The 21,543-nt window shown below is 39.3% G+C and overlaps 1 protein-coding gene across 3 annotated transcripts in view; it reads left to right on the top strand.

The window, feature by feature from the left end:
• The first annotated feature begins 1,423 nt into the window (after positions 1–1,423).
• Positions 1,424–21,543, top strand: part of TRPM7 (transient receptor potential cation channel subfamily M member 7) — a 112,386-nt gene continuing 92,266 nt past the window's right edge. For all 3 annotated transcript variants that reach the window (XM_024761869.1, XM_024761871.1, XM_024761870.1), the window contains exon 1: positions 1,424–1,667. In XM_024761869.1, the coding sequence (XP_024617637.1) occupies positions 1,665–1,667 (3 nt within the window). In that variant the 5' untranslated portion in view covers positions 1,424–1,664. The remainder of the gene's footprint in view (positions 1,668–21,543) is intronic.

Raw genomic sequence — 21,543 nt, forward strand, 5'->3', positions numbered from 1 at the left:
GTTAGGGAAAATGGGTGGATCAGTTTTGTTGAAGAGAAGATCCTACTTCAGTGAATTGTGTTTTAAAAGGTTTACAAGGTTATAGCTATGCTGAGTGAAAGAAGCCAGACCTCCTCTCCCTTCCCCCAGAAAAGTACATATGGTATAATTCCACTACATAAAACTTTAGAATATGCAAACTAATCTATAGTGAGTGAAAGCAGATCAGTAGTTGCTAAAGGATGGAGATGGGGAGGGACAGGATGGAAGAATTATAAAGGGCAGAAGGAAAGTGTGAGGTAATGAATACGTTCACTGTCTTGAGTGTGACGATTTCATGGGTGTATAAATATGTCAATACTTGTCCAATTGTACATTTAAATAGGCATAGGTTACTTAATTGACATGTCAATTATTCCTCAATAAAGCTGTTTTTAAAAATAATTTTACTTTATTTATTTTTGGCTGTATTGGGTCTTTATTGCTGCTCACAGGCTTTCTCTAGTTGCAGTGCACAGGTGCCTCATCGAGGTGATTGAGGTGGCTTCTCTCGTTGCAGAACACAGACTCTAGGCTTGCGGGCTCAGTAGTTGTGGCGCACCTGCCTAGTTGCTCCCTGGCGTGTGGAACTTTCCCGGACCAGGGCTCAAACCCGTGTCCCCTGCATTGGCAGGAAGGTTCTTAACCTCTGCACCACCAGGGAAGTCCCAATGAAACTGTTTTTAAAAAAGAGATGAGATTATCATCAGACAGAGGAACTCTTGACGTTTTTCCGGAGTGTGAAAAGCAACAGTAAACTATCCCTAATGGTCAAACCTGGGCTGGTGTGAGAGCAAAGGAAAAGGAAAGACAGAAAAGCCACAGTCTTAGGTTCAGGTGTGTGGTGTGTCCGCGCCGGCGGGAGATATCTCTGGAGGGAAAGGCTAGTGCCCACAGTTAAAGCCAGAAGAATTTTTGCTGGCACAAACAGGGGAAGAAGCTAGAGGAAGAACATGATTTGGGTCAAGATAATTTTCCATTTTGGACTAGGAGAGAAAAACATGGAAGGCCTCCACCCTCGCTGAGGCACAGCTACGGGGTTGCAGGCAGACGCCAGGCCCAGTTAACAGAGACGAGACCACGCCACAACTCCCGGCGGGATCCCAGGGGCCTGAAACCTTAAACCTCAACTATCGCTTCCTTAAGTTCCACTCCCCGAGCTGAGGCAGATGTTTGTGCAAGTCCCGCCTAGGCATCCCACGGAGATCTGAGGAGAACACCTCACCCAACTCGGCATACCCGAGACGCTGGGACTGGGGGCGCTCGTGCCCGACGCGCACGCGCGGCGCGCATGGAGCCGGCCTGTAAGTGAGGGAGCGCGCGCCTCTCACGTGACCCGGGCCGCGGGCGGCTACGCACACGACGCGCCCCTCACGTGGTCTGTCTCCAGCCCCGTCGCCGGCGGAGGCGGGCGCGGGCGCGTCCCTGTGGCCAGTCACCCGGCGGAGTTGGTCGCACAATTATGAAAGACTCAGTTTCTGCTGCTAGTGCCGGAGCTGAGTTAGTTCTGAGAAGGTTTCCCTGGGCTGTCCTTGTCCGGCGGCCTCTGCTGCCGCCTCCGGAGACGCTTCCCGATAGATGGCTACAGGCCGCGGAGGAGGAGGAGGTGGAGTTGCTGCCCTTCCGGAGTCCGCCCCGTGAGGAGAATGGTACTGGACCCACGCAGGCCCAGGCGGGGGAATGGCCCTGGGGGTTGCGGGCAGGGAAGGGGGAGGACTCGGCTGGCAAGTGTGTGTGCGGAGCCGCTCTTCCTGGGGCTATGCACCGCCGGTTTGCCTTGAGGCTTCCGGACTTGCCGTGGCGGGACGGGAGTGCAGTTCTTTCGCGAGTGAGGAGCAGGAAGCAGGTAGCAAATCTGGCGCGACACCTCGTCGCGGGAATCCCCTGAGCGGAGCCCGGGCTCAAGCGAGGGCTCTTCGGGGCGGCAGAGGTGGGAGCCGCGGAGGACCTGGCAGAGCCGAGCGGCCGCAGCGCGCCAGAGGCAGCGCTCAGCCTGCAAGCTCCGCATCTCCCGGGAGCGCGTTCCTCCTGGCGCTTTTTGCTGGCAGATAAAGCAGCCAAATGCTCTGCTCAAGTTCTGCATGGAAGCAGAGGGAGGGCTGAGAGGGAGCAAAAACGGGATAGAGGATACGGCTTTGGAGCTGTGCCTTGTTTGCTGCGCAGCGTGTACTCCACAGGTCCATTTTCCTCTGGAGCCCAAGAGGAGGGATTAGACGATATTGACGCTAAATCTGGTTTGGAATTTTCTTTAGCAAGAATTAAGGGTTTTATTGGGGCGCTGCTGTAGGTACCGAGGCGATGTGTTGTCTGGATTTATGTCGAACCGCCTCATCCGTTGCCCCAGAGAAGGGTTGGTCGTGTTTTAAACCAAAGTTGCGAGAGGGATGCGGCGCATTTCACCTTCTGATAGAGGTTTTTGTTAAGGCCAGGAATAAAATTAGAAGATTTCTCACAGAGAAAGTCATTTAGATCAGAGACTTGACGAGCGGGTAGGTATTCCTGGTCAGTAGTTGAACTAGATAGGCTTCATGCAAACAATTCTCTCTCTGCTGGAGTCTGGCAGGTTTACTTTTCTCTAGAAACTAATTCAAGTACCATACAAATTGAAACCACGAAAGTAGTTATGCTTTGAATAAATAGTACACCTTTCCATTATTTTCCACATTTTTCGGTAAAGTCAATAAAAACGTCATTTTACCTTTTTTCGTAATTTTTAAAAGAAGGATTTGTTAAGTTCCTCTACCGACGCTAAATTTTAACATTTATTACTTAAGTGGATTTTAAGGGAATCTATTTTGGGGGGGGAAGTTGAATCAAAGTGCCTTTCATTAAAAAAAAAGCAAACCATTAATACTGTTCAGTGATGTGTCTAGTTTTCCTTTTTTTATATGGTAAATAGCATACATTTGAACATGCCATTTAAGTATTTAGAAAAACATTTAGATACGTTAGAAAATGGAAATGAAGACGATTCATCATCTTAAAAGCCATTGCTTCCTACTGTTTGCTTAAAGCAACCAGATGACTTTGTTTCTAGTGACATTCTAGTGAAAGTCAATTTCTTAGTCTTACCTCAGGTGCTGTTAAGTTCAGCCTCTTAATGTCGCTATCTATGTCGCTATCTACACACTTTGAAATCTAGCCTTCAAAAATTGACGTGGTCAGAGTTTCTCTTGTGTTTGTTTTCCATTTTTGTAGCAGATGCACCCCCCGCCTCCGAAACAAAGTTTGTATGCAGTATTGTTGTTTCTACAGGGAGAATTTTTCATTTTAAAATTTGAAATTAAGAATCTGATTTTATTTTTTACGTTGCTTGGGTCCTGACTGCTATTGAGTTTTGTGATTTTTTCCCTACAATTTCCAATTAAATTACAGTGAAACCTTAGGATAACCTAATACTGAGGTTCTCCAATAATGATAATTCGTTGAGCCTCCTCAACTTTAAGGTAAACACTGTGACCTGAAAGTTTCCCTAAGTATGTTGTAGCTACACTGTATAATTCTTATTGTAAACTCTTGTTTAAGGCCTTTGCTTTAAAACTAATCAGCCAAGAGACCAGAAAACAACACAAAACAAATAAAATACCAAGAAACACAAGGGAAACTGCAGTGGAATAAATTTTGTTACAAAATTAAAAACCATGGCTATTAGAAATATTTGTTTCATTCATTTGGTAAACAGTGTTTAATATATTCCAAGCACTGGAGTGGCAAAGATGTGTTAGACAAGTTTCCCACTTTCAAACCGCTTACATTCCAGTTATTTATAAAAGAACTACCTGTCTGTTGTCAATGGGAGATGCATACATCACAAAACGAACATTTAGTGTCTAGCAGGCTCTGTGATACTCTGTCTTGAAGGGCAGTATAGATATGCAAAAAGCAAAAAGGTAGTTTGATATTACTGCATAGATTACTTTGAATGTATAGGGTAGTCAGGGAGAGAGAAAGGAAAGTCTGATTAGGCTTGCAAAGGAGCTGATAGGAGAAGTGAGTGTCGTAGAGGCAATAGGAATTAATTAACCTGGAGATAGAAGGTATGTAGAATTTGGTATTGGTGGTTTTAGTCTAAGGGAACTGAGCTTTAGAAGAGAAGAGCATCCAGGGAAATCCCTGGTCCAGTGTTTAGGACTCGGCGCTTTCACTGCTGAGGGCCTGAGTTCGACCCCTGGTCGGGGAGCTAAGATCCTGAAAGCTGTGCAGTGTGGCCAAAAAAAAAAAAAAAGAGCATCCATAATTTATCTTAAGATCTGTTGTACAAGTACTGTATGTAGTTTAGAAAGAGTGGAGTATGGGATGATATATGGGGTACTAGTCTGGGAGTGTTATAAAGCTAGGCAGGGACCAGATTTCTGAGGGCAATGTATGTTATGCAAAGAAGTTTGGATTTTATTCTGGAGATGAGGGGTCCACTGAAGGAATCAGTATGGAGGGTGACTTGCTGTGTGTTTAAGCTGAAAAGAGAGTCCATAAGGAGGCTGTAGCAAGACTGACCAAAATATTTAGGGCTTGACGTAAAGAAGTAGTAGAAGAAAAGAAGGAACTGATTGAGATGTTTAGGCGTTAGAATATTTAGAGCTTGGTTCCTTTCGAGGAGGTGTGTGTGTGTGTGTGTGTTAGCAAATGTCAGTCAGAAGAACCAGACATAAAATGAAAACATGTAATAGTTGAAGTCATTACTTAATATGTGCAAATATAATACTTAAGGGCAGTACTTAAAATTGTATTTTTGACTTCGATTTTTTTTTTTTTACAAATTTATTTATTTATAGCTGCATTGGGTCTTCATGGCTGCGCGGGCTTTCTATGGTTGCAGTGAGCGGGGGGTGGGGGGGCTACTCTTCGTTGCAGTGCACGGGCTTCTCACTGCGGTGGCCTCTTGTTGCAGAGCATGGGCTCTAGGCATGCGGGCTTCAGCAATTGTGGCTCGCGGGCTCTAGAGTGCAGGCTCAGTAGTTGTTGCGCATGGGCCTAGCTGCTCCGTGGCATGTGGGATCCTCCCGGGCCAGGGCTTGAACTCTTGTTCCCTGCATTGGCAGGTGGATTCCCAACCACTCTGCCACCAGGGAAGTCCCTGGTTTTGATTTTTAAATGAAGGTCTATTGAAGCAAACACTTCTAAAATTTAAGTTTGAGAGTTTTGCCAACCATAGATATTTTTGATACAGTACTCTGATAATCTCTTTCTTGAACATTCTAATGTGGGAGATTTCAAACTTACAAAGGTATAATAGTAAAATGAATCACCATATACCCATGACCCTTTTCAACAGTTTGAAACATGTGAATATTGTTTGTGCTATTATCCCTCTCATTCCTCCTCAACTGGATAATTTAAAAGCAAATCTCAGACATGTTCCATCTACAGGTACTTCATTATGTTTATCTCTAAAACTTTAACATATCCACAGTACTATTAGCACACCTAAAGTTAATAATTCTTTGATATCATTAAATATTCAGTATATTTCCTTAATTTTCTCATGTTTTTTTCCCCAGTTGGTTTGTTTGAATCAGGAGCCAAAGAAGTCCACACAGCATTTGGTTGATAAATCTCAGTCTCTTGTATCCCCTCCCCCTGCTTTTTTGGTCTTGTCATTTAACATTTATTTAATGAAAAAAAAATCCAGATCATTTGCCCTGTAGAATTTCCCAGTTTGGATTTTGTTGAATGTATCCGTATAGCATCCTGTAACATGTTCCTTTCTCCTCTGTATTTCCTGTGAACGAGTGGTTAATCTAAAGACTCTATGAGATTCTAGTTGGATGTTTTGGCAAGACTGCTTCACAGGTAGTGCTGTGTAGTTTTTATTGCATTACATTAAGAGGCACATGCTGTCTGGTTGTTTTTCTTTTTTTGATGTTAAGATTGACCAGTGGGTTGGTGTTGTCAGCTGCCTGATCTTTGAGTTGTGAAGTTCCCCATCATACATTCACATAATAGTAGCAATTGATGATTATTGCCATTGCTCAGTTATTTCACTCTGGGTTTCTGTTTCTCCTTTCTTTTTGGGGGAACCTTTCAGCATATGATTAAATTTTACAATGTTTTTTTGTTTTGTTTTTTTTTAAGAGACTGCTCTTTAAATGCCTGTTTTAAGTTTGTTGCCTGGAGGCAAAGTTCAGAGTGGTTGAGATTAGTTTAGAACATGAGGAACATTTGGCTATCTATGGGAATTTGAACTGAGTCACTTATATGAATTGGTATAAAAACACTTAGATGTGTGTCACTCTTAGAAGGGACTTCGTAATTATTAGATTAGTTTGAATATAAGTGAAATGTGTGACTTGGAGAATTGGACCTCTTCTAGTTTATCTTTATAAAAATGTTGGTTTAATTTGAATTAAGTTACTACTTTTAGATATTTTGTTGACCCTTTGGTTCGGTTCACCTAGGATTTAGAAAATTACTCTGGATCTTTTGGGGGAATATGTGTTTAGTTTCCTGACTAAAGGTTTTAGAACCCTGTTGAAGAAATTTTGGTGTATGGCGGTAAGCAGTTCTTTGAAATTGATAGACTTGCCTGTTCACCTAAGCATCTTTGCCAAGTCACACTCTTTTATGAGTGTCACTGTTACTCTGTGAAAGGCAGATGGTAATCTTTTTTCTACTTCACCTCAGGAGCAGTACTAGGATTAAAGTCTGTGAAACACTATTTGTCCCTCCTTGCGTCATGAAAACATGTTAATAACTTAACACCTCAACTATCCCAGCTGCCAGACTTCTGAAAACTTCATCCTTTGGAAACCCAACTCCTCATAGAAAGAAAAAAAGCTTTTGAGCCAAGCCATTATCAGAAATATAGCACCCTTAAGCCCAGAGTTCAGTGGTTGAAAAATATGTGCAAAGTGAAATTTAATAGGCTTAGTTACCTACTTTTCTCTGACAGTTTGGTAGTACATTAGGAATGATAGAAGGAAAGTTATCTGGGAAGCAGACTATTACTATAAGGAGGAGACTGGAGAAACATTAACTAGAATAGAAAGATGGGACTGTAAATTACCCCTCAGTATGTGAACTAGCAGTCTTCCTTGTTTTTAAGTATAATTTACCATACCCAGTACCTGGAAGGTGCTCTACCCAGAAGGTACTCCTGACTAAACAAAGTGTGTTATAGGCTTTAGACAAATTTTCACAATATTAGCTAACATGTATTAGCATTTTGTGGCCATCGTTCTAAATGCTTTACATATATCAGTTACATATATCACTCTCAAGACTCCATTATGAAGTAGACACTTTTTCCGCCCTCCATTATTTGTATAAAGAACAGAGAAGCAGAACCACTCACCAGAGGTCATAAGGCTTATAAGTGGAAAAGTAGGTGTTGACTTGCCAAATTATAGAAACCTGGAGAAGGATCTTTATTAGCGAGATGTCAGATGACAGGTGTTACTGTTAAGTAAAAAAGTTAAGGTCATTTAAAAAGATGTGTCATTTATGGCTGAGTAGTACATACAATGGAATATTACTCAGCCATGAAAAGAAACGAAATTGAGCTATTTGTAATGAGGTGGATAGACCTAGAGTTTGTCACACAGAGTGAAGTAAGTCAGAAAGAAAAAGACAAATACCGCATGCTAACACATATATATGGAATTTAAGAAAAAAAAATGTCATGAAGAACCTAGGGGTAAGACAGGAATAAAGACACAGACCTACTGGAGAACGGACTTGAGGATATGGGGAGGGGGAAGGGTGACAGGGCGAGAGAGAGTCATGGACATATATACACTAACAAACGTAAGGTAGATAGCTAGTGGGAAGCAGCCGCATGGCACAGGGATATCGGCTTGGTGCTTTGTGACCACCTGGAGCGGTGGGATAGGGAGGGTGGGAGGGAGGGAGATGCAAGAGGGAAGAGATATGGCAACATATGTATATGTATAACTGATTCACTTTGTTATGAAGCAGAAACTAACACACCATTGTAAAGCAATTATACCCCAATAAAGATGTTAAAAAAAATACGAAGTAAGCTACTGAATTCTTTAAAGACTCTTCAATAAAGGCAAGGTGCATCCTTTAAAAAAAAAGAAAAAAGATGTGTCACCTTTAAAAAAATTTTGTCGTACCATATTTTCTTTAAATGCTGTAAAGCTTAGTAGAATTTCCTTTACTACCAAATTTCTATGTAATAACTTTAGGATAGGTTATTTATAACTCAGTTGTTTACATGGTATTTTGACGAAGTGCAGAGATTTACTATTCTGAGGGAATCCTTAATAGATTGGAAAAGTCATTAACTAAACTAAATAGATTTTGTTATAGGTAGAACTCATTAATAAAAACTATAGATGCCTATAATGAGTGTATCAACAAAGTATCATCACACTACTCAGGGACAGAGAATAGGTTGTTATGGTTTACTCCAATATGAAGGCTCAAGATTTGTAATAGAGAATGTCCAATACTTCTTTAGATTTCTCTTTTTCAGATTAATTTTTGTGGTATCATCTGAAAACATATCAATCAATGGTCATTGAATTAGGTATATGTGATAGATCCATTTAATTCGACAGATGCTGTTGCTTTTGAAAAAATATTAGGTAATAAGGAGCCAGGAAAAAAGGTGCAGAATTTAAATTGTATACTATTTGACTGAAAGTACATAATATTTTAAAATAAATGTATATAATTTGAGTTCTTTGCTGGTTTTTTTTGTTATGGAATTCAGGTGTGTAGATCATAATATAGCAGACAGTGCTTATCACCCAGCTTAAGAAATAAAATATTACAGACAAAATTTGATGTACCCCATCAAAATCCCATTCCACTTTCTACTTTTTCAGACATAACTTTTATCCTAAATTTAGCCTTTATTGTTCCTTTGGATGCTTTTGTAATGTTGTTACCAAGAGTCTGTATACTATATAGTGGTCTTTTGGTATTTCTATGTTTGATATATATAGAATTATGTACATCTTTTTATGGATCTTTTTTTCATTTTCTTTTTTTATTGAAATATAATTGATATACAATATTAGTTTCAGGTGTACAACATAGTGATTCAATATTTTTATAGATTATACTCCATTTACAGTTATTATAAGCCGGGATATGGGGATATATGTACATTTATGTCTGATTCACTTTGTTGTACAACAGAAACTAACACAACATTGTAAAGTAATTATACTTCAATAAAGATATTAAAAAAATAAAGTTATTATTAAATACAGGATATATTTCCTGTGCTGAACAGTATATCCTTATAGCTTTTTTTTTTTTTTTTGGCCTCTCACTGTTGTGGCCTCTCCCATTGCGGAGCACAGGCTCCGGACACGCAGGCTCAGTGGCCATGGCTCATGGGCCCAGCCGCTCCGCAGCATGCGGAATCTTCCTGGACCGGGGCACAAACCTGTGTCCACTGCATCGGCAGGCGGACTTTCAACCACTGCGCCACCAGGGAAGACCTCTTTATTTTCTTTTTAATGAACATTCGGTTTTGGAGATTAATTCATGTTGATACATGTAAGGTTTAGTTTATCCCTTTCAGCTGCTATATATTATTCCACGATAGGAATATGCTGTATGTTGTCCATTTTACTGTTATTGGGCATTTAGGTTGTTTCCAGGTTTTTTACAAATAATGATGTAACATTCTTATATGTATCGCCTTATGTACACATGTGAGAATTTTTCTAGGAAGTATATATCTAGACGTAGAATTGCTGGGTCATAGGGTAGGTGCATCTTCATCTTTGTAGATATTGCCAAAGTGTTGACCAAAGTAGTTGTGCAGTGTCCACTCCCTCTAGAAGTATATGAGAATTCTTTTTTTTCCCCCAACGCCTTTGCCAGCACTTTTGATGCGGTTCTTTTATTTTGCCAGATTCATGAATGTGTAGTAGTTCCTCATTGTTTTAATTTGCATGTCCCTGTCCACCGATAATGTTGTGTATCATTTCAGGTTACAAGTTTTTGGCTATGGTTACCTCCTCTTTGATGAATTGCTTTGCTCAGTTTTCTAATGGATTATCTTTTTCTTTTTTATTATTTACTTCTAGAAGTTCTTTATGTATTCTGGATACTAATTTTTGTGTTTTGTTTGTTTGTTTTTGTTTTATGAGCTACAAATACCTTCTTCAGTCTCTAGCTTTTAAAATTTTTACTTTGGGGCTTCCCTGGTGGTGCAGTGGTTGAGAATCCGCCTGCCGATGATAATGGTGGGCTATTTACTTATTTTTGGGTTGTTGGTGTACATTGGTTTTTAATTTTAGTGTAATAATTTATCAGTATTTTCTTTATAGCACGTGCTTTTTCTTATCTTGAGGTTATAGAGTTATTTATTTTTTGGTAGAAGTTTTAAAGTTATGACTTTATTAACCCATCTAGTATTCATTTTGAATTCTAGTGTGATAGTTCATATACATATAGTATATTGGTATTATCTCCTGATTTGTATTGCTGTGTCTGTCACACACCAAGTTTCCTTAAGTGCAAGTTTCTAAGTGATTTACTCAGTTGTTCTGTTTGTCTTTTGTGTCAATATATTTATTTGGATTTTTTAGCAATCTTAGGAGTCTGGTAAAATTTCTTGAGTTAGTGTAAGAAATTTAATTTTTTTTTTTTTGCCAACATACTTATCTTTTTTTCTCCTAAAATGATGAATTTTGATCCCTTTTCATTTTAATAATAATTCTTTATGGTAAAAATGAATTATTCTGGGTAAGACTTTATCAGGAATACCTGAGGAAAAAATTACTGCTGTTTGAGCTAAATGGAGGTTGGTCACTTTTTAGACTCAATGTCTAGCCTTCAGTTATTTAATGTCTTGGACTCCATGGTATGGCATGATGGCAACTGCTCATACTTATCTTTATCAAACATTTTCTATCCCTTAAATTGAGGGCAGTATTGGGCTGGTAAGCAGTCAGGGTAGCAACCTCCACGAGGTCAGCAGGACAGCAAAACCAACAGAAAATAAGATGGGTTATAGTAGTTGGACTCTTTACAAACATAGTCATGGTCTGAATCTGATTCTGTTTATTTATTTATTTTTATTATTATTTTTTTTTGCGGTACGCGGGCCTCTCACTGTTGTGGCCTCTCCCGTTGCGGAGCACAGGCTCAGGACGTGCAGGCTCAGCGGCCATGGCTCACGGGCCCAGCCGCTCCGCGGCATGTGGGATCTTCCCAGACCACGGCATGAACCCGTGTCCCCTGCATCGGCAGGCAGACTCTCAACCACTGCGCCACCAGGGAAGCCCTGTTTATTTTTTAATATATAAAACTTCCCCAACTGTTTATCATTCCACAGAAGCTTTTCAACAGTGTCTTTAAAACCTGTTCAGAGGGTTCACATTTGAATTATCAGTAATATGTAATTATTAATTAGTTAAGTGGTTGGCAGCCAATTAAGCACAAGAGCAGAACTCTAGCGTAAGGGCCTGTGGGAGTGCCAGGAGATCAAATAAATAGGACTCTGACAGAGGAAGTCAAAGAGTGCCAGCTGTTTTCAACATTTTGCTTCAGGCTAGCCTTAATTTTTCTTTGTCATTGTGCTGTTGTTGGCAGGCATGTTGACCTATGTACAAAATTATCATGTAACTCAAAATTTCTAGATCTGTAGTGTCATTTAACTTTTTTAAGCTATTGCATTTTATTAGTAGGCAAACTTCCTCTTAATTTGATTGCCTTTTCTCTTGAGTATGGGTCACATTTTCCTGTTTCTTCTTATATCTGGTAATTTTGGATTGTTATCATAGGTGTTGTGAATGTTACCTTGGAGAGACTCTGGGTTCTGTTATAGTCCTCTGAAGACTACTGATATTGTTTTTTAAAGTAGTTGTTATGGACTGAATGTTTGTGTCTTCCCAGAATTCAGTGTTGATGGTATTTAAAGATGGGGCTTTGTGGAGGTAATTAGAGTTAGATGAGGTGATGAAGGTAGGGTCCTTATATGAAGAGACACCAGAGAGCTTGCTCCCTCTCCCCGACACAGTGAAAAGACAGCTGTCTGCAACCCAAGGAGGGGGCTCTCACCAGACACAGACCTTACTAGCACCTTAATCTTGGATTCCAGTCTCTAGAAGTGAGAAAATGAATTTTGGTTGTTGAAACCACAGTTAAGTCTTCCAGTATTTGTTACAGCAGTCAAAGCAGACTAGGATAGTAGTTGATTAACTTGACTGTACTCAAATTCCAAACTGTGTCTCCTTCGGTGGGCAGCAAAAATATCTGTTCAGTTATTTTATTCTTAACTGACATGCTTGAAATCTGCCCCATGTGTACGTACTTCATGGGTCAGCTAGATTTGAACAGTTATTGTGCAGCATTTAAGCTTCCCTTTCTGTGACTCTGTCCTTTGCAGAGTCACTTTTCCCATCACTTTCCAGCTGCTGTTGTCACCTTGAAGTTGCTGTTCTGGTTCTTCAAGCGAGTAAGACTGTGGGATTTCTATTGGAGTTTTAGCTACTTAGTAGATGTGGAATGGGGCCTGTCTTAGGCAAAAAATGGGAAACTCGCTCAGTGCTGTCCCTTTATCCTAACTAAGTACAGACTTCATCTGATTTCTGCTTGCTTTTGGTTGCCTCTCCAGTGCCATTAAGTAGTTGTTTTTTTTTGTTGTTGTTAATTTTTATTTTGTCCAGAGTTTATGGTTATCTGTGGGAGGGTTAATCCAGTAGAACCTCCATAGCTGGAAGCTCCTTTCTAATATTAATATATAGAACCATAGAGTGTATTTAGTTGTAAAAATAGAGTGATTTTCACATGTTACCTTGAAAGTAGAATTTTTAGAGCAATCTTTTTTTCCCCCAATTTTTGTTCTCAGCATATAGGCAAGAAGGATGTGCTATTACTGACTTGTTTGAAGAGTAGTATGTGGTTAGAAGGTTTATTTATAGCATATGTGTCCCTTATTGCTAGGAGACAGATAGGAAGAATTTATAACTGAATTTTGAAGAGTTGTTGAAATATGACTGTGTGTGTGGCATTTTGCTAAAACATGGACCGTAGTCTTCAGAGCAACATTGTGAATTAGGTACTGTTATTTTTCTATATTATAGGTGAGGGTACAAGTTCAGAAACTTGCTTAAGGTTGCATCGACAGTATAAACAACAAAGCTAGAATTCTAACAGGTTAATCTGACTCCAGAATCTGTGCTCTTTAACCACTGAAGATCACTAAGTGATCCCTAAGTTTCCCTCTTTTGCTAATGTTCTGTGGATATAGTTAGTTTTTACTTTACCTAGTAAAAGTTCCTAAGTTTAGGAATTTTCAGATTTGTGTTTGTAGTGTGCCACCTTTTGGTAAAAGTCAGTAATACAGTCTAGCATAAGAAGTATAAAATCGGGAATATAAATATACATATATTTGTAATCCAGGGTACATTTGATTGGATACCTGATGGCAGAGCAGAAACTCAGAATTTCAAAAATTGCAGAAACCAGTCATTGGGAAGGATTTGCAGTTATCAGCTGGGATATGTGACTATCAGCTATAGGAAACCTGCAGGAAAAATAACTTTTGTTAATCTACATCTAAAACTCTTTAGCCCCACCTCTTTTTTCACCTCATTAGAAAGCAACTCTTTTTTTTCTTTAAAAATATTTTTATTTATTTTTTTGACCACAACAAAAGCAACAATGACTGCAATTTACCAAACACGAAACACACTCATACTATGTCATAATATTGACATTCAGTCCAGTAATCCTCTACTGTAACAGCTCCTTTACTTTGCAGTGAAAATTGATTTGTATGTTTTTTGCCTCTGAGTCCTTCTGGGGTAGTTTTTTTTTTTTTAATTCAAACAGAAAGTCACAAAAATTATAATCATCCTAATCAGTTCACTCAGTCCCATGTAATTAATTTTTTTTATCTTGATCTTTTGTTAGCACTTTTATGAATTCATCAGTTTTCCATTAGAGTTCTGAAAATGCTTATTCATTCAGTTCAGCAGTATAATCAGTTACCAGAAACCTGTACTTGTCAGAGTCTTTTCCATGAATTCCTTGAAGATGAAACCCTTTTATAGGAACATATTTGGAAAAGCATCAGAGTACATCTAGAACTGTCTGTGAATGAAAAAAGACTTAAAAATGACCACAGTTAAAGATTTTATGAAAGTTCATAATAATGCAATTGACAAGGAAATTTAGTTATTTCTGAGATATATATTTTAAAGTAATAACTAGAATTATGACTTATAACATTATATCAGAACATACAAGATTTTTAGAAATTTCATGTAATGTCTGAAACATTTATATTAACATATTTCCATACAAATTAACCCAAAGAGAGTTTAGTATTAGTTTTTCTGTTTTTTTTTATACTGCAGGTTCTTATTAGTCATCAGTTTTATACACATCAGTGTATACATGTCAATCCCAATCGCCCAATTCAGCATACCACCATCCCCCACCCCACCGCGGTTTTCCCCTCTTGGTGTCCATACGTTTGTTCTCTACATCTGTCTCTCAACTTCTGCCCTGCAAACCGGTTCATCTGTACCATTGTTCTAGGTTCCACATACGTGTGTTAATATACGATATTTGTTTTTCTCTTTCTGATTTACTTCACTCTGTATGACAGTCTCTAGATCCATCCACGTCTCAACAAATGACTCAATTTTGTTCCTTTTTTAGGGCTGAGTAATATTCCATTGTATATATGTACCACATCTTCTTTATCCATTTGTCTGTCGATGGGCATTTAGGTTGCTTCCATGACCTGGCTATTGTAAATAGTGCTGCAGTGAACATCGGGGTGCATGTGTCTTTTTGAATTATGGTTTTCTTTGGGTATATGCCCAGTAGTGGGATTGCTGGATCATATGGTAATTCTATTTTTAGTTTTTTAAGGAACCTCCATACTGTTCTCCATAGTGGCTGTATCAATTTACATTACCACCAACAGTGCAAGAGGGTTCCCTTTTCTCCACACCCTCTCCAAAGTTTTCGACTATAATCTCTTCAGATATTTTCTCTGGTCCTTTCTCTCTCTCTTCTCCTTCTGGGAGAATGAGAATGTTGTTGCGTCTAATGTTGTCCCAGAGGTCTCTCAGGCTGTCTTCATTTCTTTTCATTTTTTTTCTTTATTCTGTTCCGCAGCAGTGAATTCCACCATTCTGTCTTCCAGGTCACTTATCCGTTCTTCTGCCTCAGTTATTCTGCTATTGATTCCTTCAAGTGTAGTTTTCATTTCAGTTATTGTATTGTTCATCTCTGTTTGTTCTTTAATTCTTCTAGGTCTTTGTTAAACATTTCTTGCATCTTCTCGATCTTTGCCTCCATCCTTTTTCCGAGGTCCTTGATCATCTTCAGTATCATTATTCTGAATTCTTTTTCTGGAAGGTTGCTTATCTCCACTACATTTAGTTGTTTTTCTGGGGTTTTATCTTGTTCCTTTATTTGGTATATAGCCCTCTGCCTTTTCATCTTGTCTATCTTTATGTGAATGTGGTTTTTGTTCCACAGGCTGCAGGACTGTAGTTCTTCTTGCTTCTGCTGTCTGCCCTCTGGTGGATGAGGCCATCTCAGAGGCTCGAAGGGAGGGACTGGTGGTGGGTAGAGGTTACTGTTGCTCTGGTGAGCAGAGCTCAGTAAAACTTTAATCCACTTGACTGTTGATGGGTGGGGCTGGGTTCCCTCCCTGAGGCCACCCAACCTTTGAACCTGCCTGGGGTCTTTGGTCGGGCTAATGGCAGACTCTGGGAGGTGTCACGCTAAGGAGTACTTCCCAGAACTTCTGCTGCCAGTGTCCTTGTCCCCATGGTGAAACAGAGCCACACCCGCCTCTGCAGGAGACCCTCCAACACTAGCAGGTAGGTCTTTTTCAGTCTACCCTGGGGGGTCACTGCTCCTTCCCCTGGGTCCCAATGTGGACACTACTTTGTGTGTGTCCTCCAAGAGTGGAGTCTCTGTTTCCCCCAGTCCTGTCGAACTCCTGCAATCAATTCCTCCTAGGCTTCAAAGTCTGATTCTCTAGGAATTCCTCCTCCCATTGCCGGACCCCCAGGTTGGGAAGCCTGATGTGGGGTTCAGAACCTTTACTCCAGTGGGTGGACTTCTGTAGTATAAGTGTTCACCAGTCTGTGATTCACCCACCCACCAGTTATGGGATTTGGTTTTACTGTGACTGCACCCCTCCTACTGTCTCATTGTGGCTTCTCCTTTGTCTTTGGATGTGGGGTATCTTTTTTGGTGAGTTCCAGTGTCTTCCTGTCGATGATTGTCTAGCAGCTAGTTGTGATTTTGGTGTTCTCGGAAGAGGGAGTGAGAGCACATCCTTCTGCTCCGCCATCTTGGTTCCTCCTCTAGAAAGCAACTCTTAATACAAGGATCTATTGGGATTGTAGGGCTGGTAGAAGGGACATTAGTAATATCCAAGAAACAGTGTAGGGGAAGAATCTGAAGGGCTTGGCACGTACTTGTTAGATTGAATTGACTCAGTGGAATGGTGAGATTTTTTTGTGGGAAGCTTTTGTGGGATTTAGAGCGTGAGTTGGCAAACTATGTCATGTATGCCAAATCTGACCAAGGCCTGTTCTGTATGGCCTTGGGCTAAGAATGGTTCTTATGTTTTTTAGTGGTTAAAAAACAAAACAAAGAATAGGTGATGGAGACAGTATGTGGTTCAAAAAGCCTAAAACATTTACCATCTGGCTCTTAATAGAAAAAATTTACTGATTCCCCATTTAGAGTATAGCCATACTTCTCTAAGAAGCGGGGAAGTTGAAGGAAGCATCAGTTTAAGGGGAAAGGTGTTCCTTTGGGCCCTGATGAGTTGTCTGTTGTTGGACAAATAATTGCAGAGGTGAATTTGAAGAAAGGATGAGAAACCAGGACTATATTAATAATTGATCTGTAGTGTTTATTTTTTTGTAAGGCATTGTGTTAAACTATAAAGGATTTGGAAATTATCTGTTGTATCCATTCCTTTACTAGTCCAGGCTTCCATTGCCCCTCCCCAAAAGACTGGTGGCTCTAGCTTACTTTTACTTACCTCCCTGATTAATTTTCCTAAAGAGAGCTCTGATGATTCCTTATGGTAAATGCTACTTGGGATTCATTTTTCTTCCGTATGTAAATTAAAATGTCAATGAAAATGTTTATATTTACAATTACTAGGAAGGCATAAGGTATGAAAAGTATATATACCTGTGTTTCACTTTTTTTTTTTTTGCGGTACACGGACCTCTCACTGCTGTGGCCTCTCCCGTTGCAGAGCACAGGCTCCAGACAGGCAGGCTCAGTGGCCATGGTTCAGGGGCCCAGCCGCTCCGCGGCATGTGGGATCTTCCCGGACCGGGGCACAAACCCGTGTCCCCTGCATCGGCAGGCGGACTCTCAACCACTGCGCCACCAGGGAAGCCCACCTTTGTTTCACTTCTACGAGTATTTCAATTAATAACTATCCAAAGTTTTACAAGACGGCATTTAGACTTAACTGGGGCATTAGTTCGTTGCTGTAGAACAGTCATTTTGAAATCTGTTGATACTTCCATCCCTATCGCCACTTGGGTTTGAATAGCTATAGTTAGAGTTGCTTCGGGTAGACTGTTGCTGAGGAGTGGAATTGGAGAAAGAAAAGGGGAAAAGCTAATACTGCTTAGCAGTAGTTAGCAATTAACAATGCCTTTTAGGAGAGGTATGTTAGCTCTCTGTTCTTTTTATTTTTCTCCATGTTCAGAAAATTATATACATAGTGATTACATAGGAATTCTACTTTTGAAAGTAATTAATATATTTCTACTCATTGGTTTCAAAAAAAGATGTAAGAAAGGTGCTTATTTAAAGCATATCATCAAATGATTTTCAAATGCTTATCTTAAATTTCTTTTAAAAAGCTAAAAAAAGAAAGCTAGTAGAGGCTTTGGAGTCAGGGTAAACTACTAGCTGTGTGACTTTGGACAGTCTTTTAACTTTCATGTCTAAGTCTCTGTCCATACCTTGTCTTTTCTCTTTCTGGAGCTCTGATTAAACTTACGTTTGATCTTCTCATTCTGTTTTACATGTCTTGTAACCCTCCCCTGCCTTTTTAACAGCTTTGTTGTGGAATAATGCTCATACTATAAAATTTGCCGTTTTTAAGTATACACATTTGATGGGGTTTTTTGTTTTGTTTGTTTGGTTTTGGCCATGCTGTGTGACTCGTGGGATCTTAGTTCCCCAACCAGGGATTGAACCAAGGCTCTCGGCAGTGAAAGCACAGAGTCCTAACCAGTGGACTGCCAGGGAGTTCCCCATTTGGTGGGTTTTTTTTTTTCTTTTTTTTTTCATTTGATGGTTTTTAATAAATTTATTTACTTTTATAACCAACATAATCCAGTTTTAGATACCTCACAAAGTTCCCTTTTACTTGTTTGCAGTTTATCCCTGCTCTCACTCTCAGCCCCAGGTAATTACTAAACTTACTGTTTCTGTGGTTTTGCCTTTCTAGAAATTTCATGTAAATGAAATCATAATATCTTATGTCTGGGTCTTTCCATTACCATAATGTTTTTGAGGTCCAGCAGTGTTGCGTGTTATCTTTAGTTTGTCCCTCTTTATTGTTAAGTAGTATATATCATTGCATGGATATATCACTTTGTTGGTTATTATGAATAATGTTTCTAGAACATTCAAATACAAGTCTTTGTGTGGACATGTTTTCATTTTTGGGGGGAAGATAGTTAGGAATGGAATCTTGGAGTCATATGTAAGTTTATGTTTAACATTTCAGTAAACAACCAAACTTTTCCTTTGTAAGTGTTTATACCATTCTGCATTCCGACTAGTAAAGTATGAGATTCCAGTTTATACATCTGTGCTTGCACTGGGTATTGTCAGCCTTTGATTAAAGCCTTTCTAGTGGTTGTGAAGTGGTATTGCATTGTAGTTTTAAATTTGCATTTCCCTAATAGCCAGTGAAATTGAGCACCTTTTCTTACACTTATTTGGTAAAGTAAGCATATTCTCTTTGGTGAAATGTCTCTCCATGTCTTTTGCCCATTTGTGAATTGGATTTTTTTTTTTAATGTTGAGTTTTCTGAGTCCTTTATCTTATTTGCAAATAAGTCCTAAATCAGTATATGCTATTTTGGATGGAGTATTTTATAAGTTCCATCAGGTAAAATTGATTGACAGTGTTGTTTAAGTCTACTCTATTCTTTCTAGTTTTCCTATCAAGAAAAAGATGAGGTTAAAAAAAAAAAAAGGATGTGAACTGTACAAGATTGCATTTCATAGCATTTATCTATGCCCATATATTTCCAAGTTCTCCCTAAGACCTTTTCCTCTTTTGTCAAGTGGTTGTCTTTGACAGAACTCCTTAGAAAGGTCCACTGTTAATTAATAAATTTGCTCATGTTGTGTTCATTTTTTGCCCATCTTTCATTCATATTGTAGGCTTTAGACATATGCTCATGAACTGCAAATGATTTAGTTAAAAACATATATATATAATTTATACCGGAGTAGTCTGAGTGCTTCTCATGCATGTATATTGCCATTATTTTAGTAGGTTATTTGCATATGTTCTAGAATCTGATTTTGGTGGACTTCATTACCATAGCATGGGACTGAGCTGTGGTCATTGCCATTTGTTTGCAAAGAAGCTCACAGGGAGAAATTCCAAACAAATCTTTGTCTTGCTTTAACAACCAGTAAAAATATAGCAGCAAGTACAACCACTAATCTGTTTTTCCCCCTCAAACCAGTTCCAATTTTTTCTAGAAGAGAGAAGCAACCCTTTAAATGATAAATCACAGTATAATTTTAGTGCTACCCCTAAACCCTGCATTTTTAATAATAGGAGCTTAATGAAAATTTCATGAGTTTAAAGCAGTAGGTTAAGTTGGTTTTGGTAGAAATTCAAGCTCACGTTATCACGTATCAGAGCAGCCTACCAAATGGTATTTTTTTCAAGTTACAAGCCGAAGTCACATGAATAAATGTCTTCAGGTCCAGATGCTCTGCCTACCTTCAGTGTACTATGGTTGTGGAGTGGGAGAAGGGGCCAGGATAGCAATAATATACCAGCAGTCTAACTGACATGGCCAGATCTTTTGGTTCTCAGAAGAATGCTCTAAATGTGATCCTGGGGATGGTTCTGTTGCTCTACAGGTGCATAAGGGAGTAGGGAGTGATGGAGATTGCATTCCTAAATAGAGTAAGTCTCATTGAGAAAGGTGACGTTTGCTCAAAGACTTGAAGGAGGTGATAGAATGAAAGTAATGAGTCAGGATGCAGAGATGCAGAGCACTAGGACCTTAAAGATTATTGTAAGGACTTTGGCTTTTATAAAACTTCTTTGAGTAAAATGTGAAAATACTGAAGAGTTTTGAGCAGAGAAGTGACATAATGACATATTTTAAAAGGATTACTTTAGGGACTTCCCTGGTGGTCCAGTGGTTAAGACTCTGCACTTCCATTGCAAGTGCCATGGGTTCGATCCCTGGTCAGGGAACTAAGATTCCATATGCTGTGTGGCATGACCAAAAATAAATAAATAAAATAAAAATGTTTTAAAAAGATTATTTAATTTCTTTTGGCAAGGGTGGCGTGAGTGGTTTCTGCAGTAAGCCAGGCAAGAGGTGATGATGGCTTGGGCCAGAATAGTAGCAGTGGAGGTGTGAGAAGTGGTTGGATATTGGATGTGTTTTGAAGGCAAGCTGACAGGTTTTGCCATGGGATTATATATGAAGTACATAAGAAGAGGAAACCAAAGATGACATTAAAATTTTTGCCTTAAGGGACTTCCCTGGCGGTCCATTGGTTAAGATTCCACACTTCCACTGCAGGGGCCACAGGTTCGATCCCTGGTTGGGGAACTAAGATCCTGCGTGCCATGCAGCCAAAAAAAAGAAAAAGAAGTATTTTTGCCTTTAAAAAAAAAAAGAAAGAATTACAACTGGAAGAATAGAGTTACCATTTACTGAGATGGGGAAGACTTTATGAGAAATAGTGTTTGGGTGAAAGATGAGCTCAGTTTTGGCCATGTTACGTTTGAGATGCCTGTTAGACATCAAAATGAAGCTGTTAAGTAGGCAGTTGGTTATGTGAGCATGGAGTTCAGGGAAAGATCTGACATGGAAATACAAATTAGAGAGTTATCCAGTGTATTGATGGCAAACTGGATGTGAGCACTAAAAGAATGACTATAACTGGAAAAAAAGTCCAAAGTCTGAGTGAATATAACCGGAAAAAAGAAGTCCAAAGTCTGAGTGAATATAATTGGAAAAAAGAAGTCTAAAGATTGAGGAGAAGAGGAGAAATCAGCAATGGAGTGGCCAGTGAAGGGAAGAAAATCAAACTAACTGATGAAAATGTTTTAAGAAGGTAAGAATGGTTGATTTTGTTAAATGCTGCTGATATATCAATGAAGATGAGTCCTGAAAGTTGACCTTTGGATTTAGAGAAAACCATTGATGATCTTGTTGAAACTTATTTTAGGAGAGTGCTTGCCTTGAAAGTCTGACTGGAGTGGGTTTTAGAAAGCATGGGAGGAGAAGAAAAGAGGGAAACACTTCTTCCAATGATCTTTACTGTAGATGGAGACAGAAACATTATGTGTTAGCTTGAGGGGCAAAT

The sequence above is a fragment of the Neophocaena asiaeorientalis genome, unplaced genomic scaffold, assembly GCF_003031525.2.
Source record: "Neophocaena asiaeorientalis asiaeorientalis breed wild unplaced genomic scaffold, Neophocaena_asiaeorientalis_V1.1 scaffold111, whole genome shotgun sequence".
Lineage (NCBI taxonomy): Eukaryota > Metazoa > Chordata > Mammalia > Artiodactyla > Phocoenidae > Neophocaena > Neophocaena asiaeorientalis.